Source organism: Doryrhamphus excisus, linkage group LG1 (assembly GCF_037039965.1).
Source record: "Doryrhamphus excisus strain RoL-2023G ecotype Guam linkage group LG1, RoL_Dexc_Guam_v1.1, whole genome shotgun sequence".
Lineage (NCBI taxonomy): Eukaryota > Metazoa > Chordata > Actinopteri > Syngnathiformes > Syngnathidae > Doryrhamphus > Doryrhamphus excisus.
This window is the reverse complement of record NC_136357.1, coordinates 26192536-26203311: the sequence shown is the minus strand read 5'-3', so window position 1 is coordinate 26203311 and position 10776 is coordinate 26192536. Positions and strand designations below refer to the sequence as shown.

The following is a 10776-nucleotide window of genomic DNA, read 5'->3' as shown; positions in this document are numbered from 1 at the left end:
GCTTCTTTTACATTTATTTCAGTTTTTATACACATCTACATATTTACAAAAAATAGCCAACACATATCATAAAGAACTTCAAAGAAAACGTTGTCAACCCAAAACTGGCGGCCCCCACGACAATCACACACAGTCACGTGACTCAAAGACCACAAAACATTCTAACGACTCACGCAAAGGAATACAAAAAGCATACAAGGCCTATCACGCTATCTGCAACACGTCTAACACACACACACACACGATCCACCGCTTGTTTAAAAAAATAGAAATGGCGTCCGTTCTGTGGCCTGTCTGCAGCCTGAAGACCTTCTCACTTCCGCTTTGTGGGGGGGAATGCTTGTTAGCTTGACTGCGGGAACGTGAATGATGACATCATGGCACATAGTGTGTGTGTGTGTGTGAGACGTGCCACTAGAAGCGAGAGAAGGTCCTCACGGCTCGCCTGCACACAGGTCACAAGAAGGCGACGTCACGCGGGGAATCAATTGGAATCGTATTTGCTCCCGTCCGCGTCGTCGTCATCGTCCTCATTATCGTCGTGGCAACCCAGCTCGTGCAGCACCTCCCTCTGGTAGCGCTGCCAGCTCCTGCGACTGTACGAGTGCTCCTCCTCCCAGGAACCTGCAACGTCAACGTCATTTCTCCCGTTAACGTCCTTCCTCAATTAACCGCAGTCTCTGTCGCTTGCATGGTCTACAGAGGCAAAGACAGTGTAGCTGTGGCTGTAGGCAACCTCCTGGTTGCATTTTTTTGTTTTAATGTGTTTTACTTACACATTTGAGGTGATGAGAATCAGAGCTATGAAGCTAGCAACCATTTATGGTTTAGGTGACGCCACCGCAGCTAGCATTGTAGCATTTTTTTTCACTTGAATGAAAGGTCAAAGGTAGCGTCAGGCTTTATGATGGCGGCCGTTTGGCCATTTACGGTCACCACCTCGTATGGTGAATATTTTCAATATTAATAAACGGGCACGCGGCACGGCGGTCGAGTGGTTAGCGCGCAGACCTCACAGCTAGGAGGACCAGGGTTCGACTCCACCCTCGGTCATCTCTGTGTGGAGTTTACATGTTCTCCCCCGTGCATGCGTGGGTTTTTTTCCGGGTACTCCGGTTTCCTCCCACATTCCAAAAAACATGCTAGGTTAATTAGCGACTCCAAATTGTCCATAGGTATGAATGTGAGTGTGAATGGTTGTTGTGCTCTGTGATTGGCTGGCGACCAGTCCAGGGCGTACCCCGCCTCTCGCCCGAAGACAGCTGGGATAGGCTCCAGCACCCCCGCGACCCTTGTGAGGAAGAAGCGGTAGAAAATGAATGAAGGAATTATAACACTGCACGGCAAACAAGTGGTTAGCGCGCAGGCCTCGCAGCTAGGAGACAAGTGTTTAATTCCACCCTCTGTGTGGAGTTTGCATGTTCTCCCCATGCATGCGTGGGTTTTTCTCCGGGTACTCCGGTTTCCTCCCACATTCTAAAAAACATGCTAGGTTAATTAGCGACTCCAAATTGTCCACAGGTATGAATGTGAGTGTGAATGGTTGTTTGTCGATATGTGCCCTGTGATTGGCTGGCGACCAGTCCAGGGTGTACCCCGCCTCTCGCCCGAAGACAGCTGGGATAGGCTCCAGCACCCCCGCGAAAATTAATAAACGGGAACAATTTTGTCCAGCATAGAAAGAATTTCTAGTTTTAACATTAGAGCCCTTCAGACATAAAATAACACCCCTATAGTCATCCATACACTCCCATTATTTTTTGTTTACATACCAGGTGAAAGGTAATATAGTCTGATGTCATGTCTCATAACATTCCTCATGGCTAATATACAATATACTGTACTCTAATACAATATAAGATCTCGCGAGATTAAAAATATTTTCCATTGTACTTTTCGTGCACTCAAAGTATCTTGTACCTAAGTAGATGTAATGCTCAGAATACGACATACCTCCGAAGCGTTCCTCTCTGTCGCTGTCGTCGCTGTCATCATCGCTCTCCTCGTCGGGGTAGTCGTTCCTCCAGTTGCCTTCCTCATTCCCATCATCCTCATCTTCATACACCTCCTCCTCGTGAGTCACCAGGTCGGGCACCTAGACGAGAACATCCCAATGATGACCAAGAAAACCTTCAATCGACCCCCCGCCCTCCACCCACCGCTAGCGTCGCCGTCAGCCAATCACGCACTCACATGTCAGCACTCATTCATCTTGGCCTGCATCCCATCCATCCACACACACCAGTTCTCCCTCGTCGGCGTAGGCGCTGACGGACAGGATGTCCTGGATCCACCCGGGGGTGACCATTTCCTGGTAGTAAAGGTCGTACACGTAGTCTTCCTCCTGGTCTGGGTGTTCTTCTGCTGCCGCCGCCGCGTCGGCTGAGATGCTGAGACGCTCTCGCAGCATCTTTGTGTTGTTGCAGAGGATCACGTCAGGGTCTTGGGACTGCGTCTGCAAAAAAATAGGAACAACGGAACTTCGTTGTTGTTTTGATGTTGAATCCAACGAGCGTGTCCTCACCTTGCCGAGAGCTTTGTCCTGATCCGGTAGATCCTCATGCACCAGATCAACCACCTGGATTTCCCCCAAACCTAAACACTTGTCCCGTTTCTCGCCGCCGCCACCGCCGCCGTCCAAACCGTCGCCCGTCTGGTGGCTACGGGGCTGCGCCGGGAGCGACAGACCGGCACGGTGGCTGGAGAGTATTCTGTAGCGTTCCTCGCGGCGAAGGCCGCACTTGGCGCTCCGCAGGTCTCCAAATATACGCTGTGAACTGTTGGCGGAGGGGCGCAGGGCGTGGGCCATGCGGGGACGGGACAGCGCCTGCCGGACCTGCGTCTGGACCGGAGCATCCTGGTGAGGACGCATTATTTATGTTTTATTGACATGTTTGATGGACATGCTGCATTACAGGTTGTTTACTGGTGGACATGGGAACATACCAAGGTATGTAACACAAGTACACACAATATATACCATATTTCCTTCATTTGAAATATTCATTTTGAATATTACAGGTTGTTTACTGGTGGAGATGGGACACTACCAAGGTATGTGATACAAGTACACGCAATATAAACCATATTTCCTTCATTTGTAGCCTCCATTCTGGTTAATTACAGGTTGTTTACTGGTGGAGATGGGACACTACCTAGGTATCTGATACAAGTACACGCAATATAAACTATATTTCCTTCAGTTGTAGCCTCCATTCTGAATATTACAGGTTGTTTACTGGTGGACATGGGACAATACCAAGGCATGTAAGCTTGCAAAACAATATAAATCAACATAATATCGATTATGGTTTAACATAATGTTATGGACGCAGGGTCAAGGGTCAATCTGTGATGAGATTGGATGTATTTTTTTAGTATTGAGTGGTACGTTTAAAATCAAGATATATTCACGTCATATAAGAAAAAGGCGAAGTCTTTGAGTCTTCAAACGCATCAAACGATGACGCAATTCAACAGTGACGTTTAGCGTGACTTCCCGTCTAGCCGCTACATGCTAAGCTAACAACAGTTAGCAATTCAGTGGCCCTTACTTTAAAAAGAACTCCAAGATACATTAACGCTCTATATCAAGCATATAATGGCGGACATAATTACGTCAAATTGATTAGCACAGCGGCGCGTTAACGTCCCTTCACCCCCCTCACGTCTAACGTGTTGACGTTCGCCGGAGCGAGCACGGCGACACCGAGGCTTCAGCCGCGGCCTACCTCACGTTTACCTGTGTCGCCACCGTGGCTACGAGTTTAAAGACCGACTTCTCCACCTCCACCTCGCCGGGCTCCGGTGCCGCCTCGCTTGGGACCTGAGACGTTTCCGCCGGTCGGATACGCTTGCAGGCCAGCAGCAAGGCATCCGCGGGGTCGGTGCCCCGCTTTCTCTTGACGCGCAGAATAGTCGCGTTGGGCTCCATGTTGGCTCGCCTTGTGTGTGTGTGTGTGTGTGTGTGTGTTACTGTCGGTTTGCTGCTGACGTGCACGAGCCGCGTTGTGACGACGAGAGCGCGCCAAGACAAAACAGCTCGACTGACCAATCACAGTAGGGATGACGTCATTGTGAGCAGCTACATTTTATTGCGTACAGTACTGTCAAATGTATGAAAAAATAGAATATAAAAAGAACGTTTACAGGAAAAAAAGTACGTTTAGTGTAGTTGACACTTAGGAGGGAACCCAAACGTTTCCATGAGTGTCAGGAGCCTGACTGTACGGAATGTTCCAGATCCAAGGTTGATCTGTCAACACAAAAAACACAAATTAACACTTTTTTTCTTGTTTAAAAAAAAAAAAAGGGAAATTTTTGGGAATAAGGGACATACCTTTCTCCGAGTAGCATGTCGGTGGTAGGTCAAAAGGCACAGGGAAACCAGAGGACGATGACGAGACAGGAAATGGGTTTTTCTGTACCGTAAAAGTCTTCATGTCCTGTGATAAAACGTCATATTAAATACACAAACTGTAGCAACACGTTTGCGACATATGTGTGTGTGTGTTCTCACAAAGGCCGAGGGCACGTAGAGGACCCCGAGCTCGTAGGATCGAACCATCACTTGAGTGTTGTTCTTCTCCAGAGTGCCCCACGCCGCTTTGGACAGGTTGGCACTGTTTTCGTGAAAAACATCACAGCAACGACGCCGTTTAATAAGCGTTTCCTGTAGATGGCGTTAATGCCACACCCACCTGGTGACCAGGAACCAGGCCAGCTGAGTGAAGTCTGGTGACACCCTCATGTACGTCTTGATGTGGGGCATGGCGTGAGTCCTACCGGTTGCGTCCGCTTGCCATCGGCTGAAAACGCACACACACACACACACACATTGAGTGTTAAAATGTGTATCAAGGTTATGTTATAGAAGCAGTTGTCCAAACTGCAACCTAGGGGCCATTTACGGCCCGTGACTCCTCGGCACATTGAAAAAAAAAATGCAATTAAACAAGCATTTTTGAATAACGAAAAAAGGAGTAATCTTACAAGAATAAAAGACAATATTCAGAGTGAATACACAATATTACACATAAAAAATTGCATTACTTTACAAGCATAATGTTATGAAATGTTTTTTCCTTACATTAAATTAGTTTTAAATTTCGTACCAGTTGAAATATTTGTAAAACTACAGCAAAACAAAATATATAGCTAAAAAGCAAAAGAAAGTTTTGCTGTTTTTATTTGTACAAATATTTCAAAACTTGAAATATTTATAAAAATACATATATATTTTTATATATATTATTATTATAATATTTTTTATATAATTTTTCAAACCTTGAAATATTTGTAAAATCCCACAAAATAAATGTTTTTGATTTTTTTTACAAATATTTCAAAACTTGAAATATTTATAAAAATACATATATTTTTATATATATATTTTTTTAATATATTATTATAATATATATATTATATTATATAATTTTTTAAACCTTGAAATATTTGTAAAACCACCCAAAATAAATGTTTTTGATTTTTTTTTTACAAATATTAAAGTTGAAATACTTTTATACATTTTTTAAAAGGAGAGAAAAAAAAGTAATGTAACGTAAGGAGAGAAAAAAAACTACAAAAAAAAGTATGTGATTAGAAATACAAAAAAATAAAGTAAGGAGAAAGTTAATAATACAATATAATAATTGTGTATATATATATCTTCATAGTTTTGACATTTTGTCCTAAGTCTTGCATTAGGCAATACTTGTGTGAGAGCTTTGAGAAGGTGAGGAGAACTTACTGGAAATAAGAGTGGAGCCAAAGTTGCTTCTGAGCTGTCTGGATGCTGTAGGGGAGAGAACCCCCCGCTGGTGGAGGACAAGACGACCGCGTATACAATACACATATATATATATATATATATATATATATAGTCAATGATGATTTCATCTCAGAACAGGAAGGACGATAAATGTGGACGATAAACTCACCAGGGTAGCCTTCCAGACTGGTCCTCACGTCTTCCACCGAGGGATACAACTGCAACAAATGGTAATATATATTAATATAATATATAATAGTATCCTTAATGTTATTGGCCCGCAGCACCTTGCAGAAATTAAATTAAAATATGCCTCTCACTATTACAAATCATAACAGTGGTGTGTCTGCTTTACTCAACTGCAGAGAGGACCGGGCGTCCATTAGAAATACTAAATAATACGAGATAGTTTCCCCACAAATAAATGAAAACCATGTACTTTACAATATATATGTTTCCACCAATCAGGTCATTGACCCCGCCCACCACCTTTTTCAACCAAACATCTGAGAAAGAAATGACTCAAGTAAGGTCTTGACATAAGCGATTCATATTTTCAATATAATTTTCACCATTAAATGAATGGATTCATTGATTATAACAGTAATATTATCAAAGGTGTACCTAATGTAGTGTCCTGTGAGTACTATTTTTCATGGTTGTTATTCCGCTAATTCAAGTGTGGCGTACCAAGTGAAGGGGCGTGTCGGGCGCCAGCGAGGACTTCCCCAGAGTGCCGAGGGTGCGCTGGAACTCCCCCGTCAGCCACTTGCTCTTGTCGGCCCCCATGGAGCCGATGCTGGAGAACTGGCCCACCACGGCCCACCGGTCCTCGTCCGGGACGGGGCGGGTGTGCTCGTACAGCAGCTGTGAACGAAGAACGCCAGCAGAGAGACGAGGACATTTGTGGAACGTCTACCATCGATTATGGACGAGAGGATGATGACCTACCTTCTTCAGCCTCAGGTGGCCCCAGCGCTCCATGTCGGGCCCAACGTACCTGCCAGGGATGGAGCCCACCAAGTACACCCTGATCACACACACACACACACACACACACACACACATACTATGTGAGGAAATATGCTGTGTGTGTGTGTGTGTGTGTGTGTGCGTGCAGCATATCATGCCTCGTCTGGGACAGGTCGTGTTCTCCGATTCGCTGTATCCACTCTTCCAGCTCCGGGGCCCGATAGGCCGCCAGATACTCCAGGAGGTCTCTCTTGAAGAAGGTGGGCGACTCGCCGGCGGTGTTGCTGCTGCCTTCTGGTAACCGTGGAAACAGAGGACTCATCCACATCCTGGACCGGGAAGAAGGAGACGTTGGGTGTAGGACGATGGTCCAGACCAGGAGGTAAACATTTTGTTAATTTAGTTTGTATATTTCTCACATTAGGACTTAAAAAAAAACATTTTTTTACTTCGTATTTTAACTTAATCCTACTAAAACATTGTATTTTTTTCTCATAATATTATGGCGTTATTCTTGTAAAATTGCAACTTTTTTGCCAAATATTTTGACTTGATTCTATGATAAAAATTACAGCTGATTTTTACATTTTTTTAATCTATATAAAAATTTAGATTTGACTTTATTTTTGGATATTTTTTTAAATTTGAGAATTTCATTTATTGGAGAATTTTTTTTTAGTATATATTTCTCATAATATTACAAGAAGTTCTTTCTTTAATATTGAAACTCTGCTACTAAAATCTAATTTTGCACTCATAAGTTTATTCCTGGAAAATTGCGAGTTTTTCCCCCCCTCTTTTTTTTTCTCTGAATATTTTGACTTTATTCTAGTCAAATTACAGCTGTTTTTTTTTTTCATTTTATGATTTTTTTTTCTTTTAACTTTCTTCCAGTGACTTTATTCCTGTGATATTTGGACTATTATTCTTGTAGTATAAATTTTTTTTTCTGCCACACAATTTTCCAAAAAATACAACTTTATTCCTTGTTTTCATTATTTTCCATAATATTTTGTTCTTATAACACAATTTTTCAAAAATGACAACTTCATTTGGTTTAGTATGTTTCCCATAATATTACTTAAAAAAAACAGTTTAATATTTTAACTTTATGCTACAAAAACGACATTATTTTCCCTCATCATAATAGATTTTTAATGTGTATTTATATTTCTATTGGATTAGTGTCACTGTTTTACATGAGACCGATGGGAGAATCCATTTAAAAGAAGTGCGGGGGAACCCACCCTTGTGTCTTCTGGTACCAGTCGGCTCGGATGAGGTTGGAGGTCAAGATGATGACTCTGAAGCCTTCGTCGTACCACAGCAGCATCATCTTCCTGCAAACGAGGACCATGCCGCTCAGCGCTTCGAAACCAGGTGAAGGCGAGTGATGAGTTCTTACGTGTGGTGAGTTCCAAAAGCGATGTCCAGCTTGGCCTTTTTTTTTTTTTTCATGAAAAACATCCACATGATGAGTGCATTGAAAAGGATCCAGAAGCGTCCGTGAGGCATGCTGGGCGGTGCGTACCTGGCAGAAGCGAACGTGAGGGAAGGGCTGAGCCTGCTGCAGCAGCCGAGCCTTGGCCTCACGCTTGTCCCCGTGGACGATGAGGACGGGACGATCCCTGAAGGAAAGACACAAATGTCAGACGGTCCCTTATTCCTGTCAGCATCTGGAGAAGTGGAGAACTTACCTGAACTCTGCTGGATACTGCTCAACCATCCAGGCGATATCAAAGCAGTAATTAAACTGGGGAAGTACACAAATATCATCAGTACTGGTAGTACTAAGTACCTCAGTACTGGTACGACTAAGTATTATCCGTACTAGTAGACAGACAAAAGCAGTTGGCAGTCAAAGATCCTCTATACGACAGGAACACACTCTTGTTTTTAAGCATCTACTGCAAAAACGCTAGTCAAAGATCCCCTATAGGAGGAGTACTCTGATGTTTGTAAGGACCTACAGCAAAAATGCTAGTCAAAGATCCTCTATATGACAGGAACACACTCTTGTTTTTAAGCATCTACTGCAAAAACGCTAGTCAAAGATCCCCTATACGACAGGAACACACTCTTGTTTTTAAGCATTGACTGCAAAAATGCTAGTCAAAGATCCCCTATAAGAGGAGTACTCTGATGTTTGTAAGGACCTACAGCAAAAACGCTAGTCAAAGATCCTCTATATGACAGGACAGCGCTGCTTTTTCTAAGCACCCCAAAATGCCAGTCCAAGATCCTATATTATGATAGCAGAGAGTTCCTTTCATAATAGAGGATCTTTGCAAAAGGTGAAAGGAACTCTCTGCTGCCATATAGAGGATCTTTGACCAGTGTGCTCTTGTCACTTGGGAGGATCTTGGACTAGTATTTTCGGGTGCTTAAAAACAACAGAGCTGCTCTGCCAAGTGGTCAGTCAAAGATCCTCTATTATGACAGCACAGAGTTCCTTTCACCTTTTGCAAAGATCCTCTATTTGTTCTGTTGTTGTTTTCAGGACCTATTGCAAAAACTCCAGTCAAAGATCCTCTATTATGACATGTCATATTCATGCCTCCTGTCATAATTATGACATGCCACAATGATGTCATAATAGAGGATCTTTGACTGGTCACTTGGCAGAGCAGGTGTTTTTAAGCACCCAAAAATACTAGTCCAAGATCCTCCAACATATGGAGGATCTTTGACTAGCAAAAGTGCTCCTGTCATATGGAGGATCTTTGACTAGCAAAAGTGCTCCTGTCATATGGAGGATCTTTGACTAGCAAAAGTGCTCCTGTCATATGGAGGATCTTTGACTAGCAAAAGTGCTCCTGTCATATGGAGGATCTTTGACTAGCAAAAGTGCTGCTGTCATATGGAGGATCTTTGACTAGCAAAGTGCTCCTGTCATATGGAGGCTCTTTGACTAGCAAAGTGCTCCTGTCATATGGAGGCTCTTTGACTAGCAAAGTGCTCCTGTCATATGGAGGCTCTTTGACTAGCAAAGTGCTCCTGCCATAGAGAGGATCTTTGACTAGCAAAGTGCTCCTGCCATAGAGAGGATCTTTGACTAGCAAAGTGCTCCTGCCATAGAGAGGATCTTTGACTAGCAAAGTGCTCCTGCCATATGGAGGTTCTTTGACCAGCAAAGTGCTCCTGTCATATGGAGGATCTTTGACCAGCAAAGTGCTCCTGTCATATGGAGGATCTTTGACTAGCAAAGTGCTCCTGTCATATGGAGAATCTTTGACTAGCAAAGTGCTCCTGCCATATGGAGGATCTTTGACCAGCAAAGTGGACCTGCCATATAGAGGATCTTTGACCAGCAAAGTGGACCTGCCATATAGAGGATCTTTGACTAGCAAAGTGGACCTGCCATATAGAGGATCTTTGACTAGCAAAGTGGACCTGCGATATAGAGGATCTTTGACTAGCAAAGTGGACCTGCCATGTAGAGGATCTTTGACTAGCAAAGTGGACCTGCCATATAGAGGATCTTAGACTAGAAAAGTGCTCCTGTCATATAGAGGATCTTTGACGAGACTTTTTGGATAAGGTCCTTAAATAGAGCAGAACACTCCTGGCATATAGAGGATCTTTGACTAGAAAAGTGCTCCTGTCATATAGAGGATCCTTGACGAAACTTTTTGGAGAAGGTCCTTAAAAAGAGCAGAACACTCCTGTCATATAGAGGATCTTTGACTAGACTTTTTGCAGTAGATGTTGCGATCCCACTAAAGTGGAACATGCAACGAGAGGAGAAGGCTAGCTAGGGTTGCAGGAGGGCTACCTGGTGTCTTTTTAAACGCTAGTTGGCGATTCTAAAAGACAGACGACCCAGTGACCCAAGATGGGTGTCGTATGTGCGGCCGCTCACCTGAACCGATGCCTTCAAGGTGCCAAACAACGGAGAGAGGATGTCTAAAGAAAAAAAAAAAAAACAAGACATCTTTTTAGATCATCTTTCCGATAAACATTTTCCCTTCTAGCTTGTCTTTATAAACATCAAACTCGGCTATTTTCCAGCTTCAGAATCTCAGCGTTTGTAT

General features: G+C 43.4%; 2 protein-coding genes across 3 annotated transcripts in view; both read right to left on the bottom strand.

Moving 5' to 3' along the window:
- On the bottom strand, positions 1-3962 carry slc7a6os (solute carrier family 7 member 6 opposite strand). The gene is made up of 5 exons (XM_058078867.2): positions 3743-3962; positions 2525-2857; positions 2243-2455; positions 1954-2095; positions 1-624 (listed from the first exon to the last, which is right to left on the bottom strand). Exons 1-5 carry the CDS (start codon positions 3932-3934, stop codon positions 485-487), a joined length of 1020 nt encoding a protein of 339 aa, XP_057934850.2. The 5' UTR covers positions 3935-3962; the 3' UTR covers positions 1-484.
- Positions 3963-4080: 118 nt separating this feature from the next.
- Positions 4081-10776, bottom strand: part of tdp1 (tyrosyl-DNA phosphodiesterase 1) — an 8678-nt gene continuing 1982 nt past the window's right edge. For both annotated transcript variants that reach the window (XM_058078828.2, XM_058078829.2), the window contains 14 exons: positions 10605-10648; positions 8440-8495; positions 8274-8370; positions 8148-8182; positions 7990-8082; positions 6901-7071; positions 6722-6800; positions 6461-6637; positions 5940-5988; positions 5750-5816; positions 4701-4808; positions 4520-4622; positions 4340-4445; positions 4081-4255 (listed from right to left, as the gene is read on the bottom strand). In XM_058078828.2, coding sequence (XP_057934811.2) covers positions 4182-4255; positions 4340-4445; positions 4520-4622; positions 4701-4808; positions 5750-5816; positions 5940-5988; positions 6461-6637; positions 6722-6800; positions 6901-7071; positions 7990-8082; positions 8148-8182; positions 8274-8370; positions 8440-8495; positions 10605-10648 — 1259 coding nt within the window. In that variant the 3' untranslated portion in view covers positions 4081-4181. The remainder of the gene's footprint in view (positions 4256-4339; positions 4446-4519; positions 4623-4700; positions 4809-5749; positions 5817-5939; positions 5989-6460; positions 6638-6721; positions 6801-6900; positions 7072-7989; positions 8083-8147; positions 8183-8273; positions 8371-8439; positions 8496-10604; positions 10649-10776) is intronic.

Coding starts and splice junctions, on each gene's coding strand:
- slc7a6os (XM_058078867.2), bottom strand. CDS start 3,934: ATGGAGCCCAACGCGACTATTCTGCGCGTCAAGAGAAAGCGGGGCACC. Junction 2,858..3,742: donor TAGCCACGGTGGCGACACAG/GTAAACGTGAGG, acceptor CGTCCTCACCAG/GATGCTCCGGTCCAGACGCA. Junction 2,096..2,242: donor ACGCCGACGAGGGAGAACTG/GTGTGTGTGGAT, acceptor GTTCTCGTCTAG/GTGCCCGACCTGGTGACTCA.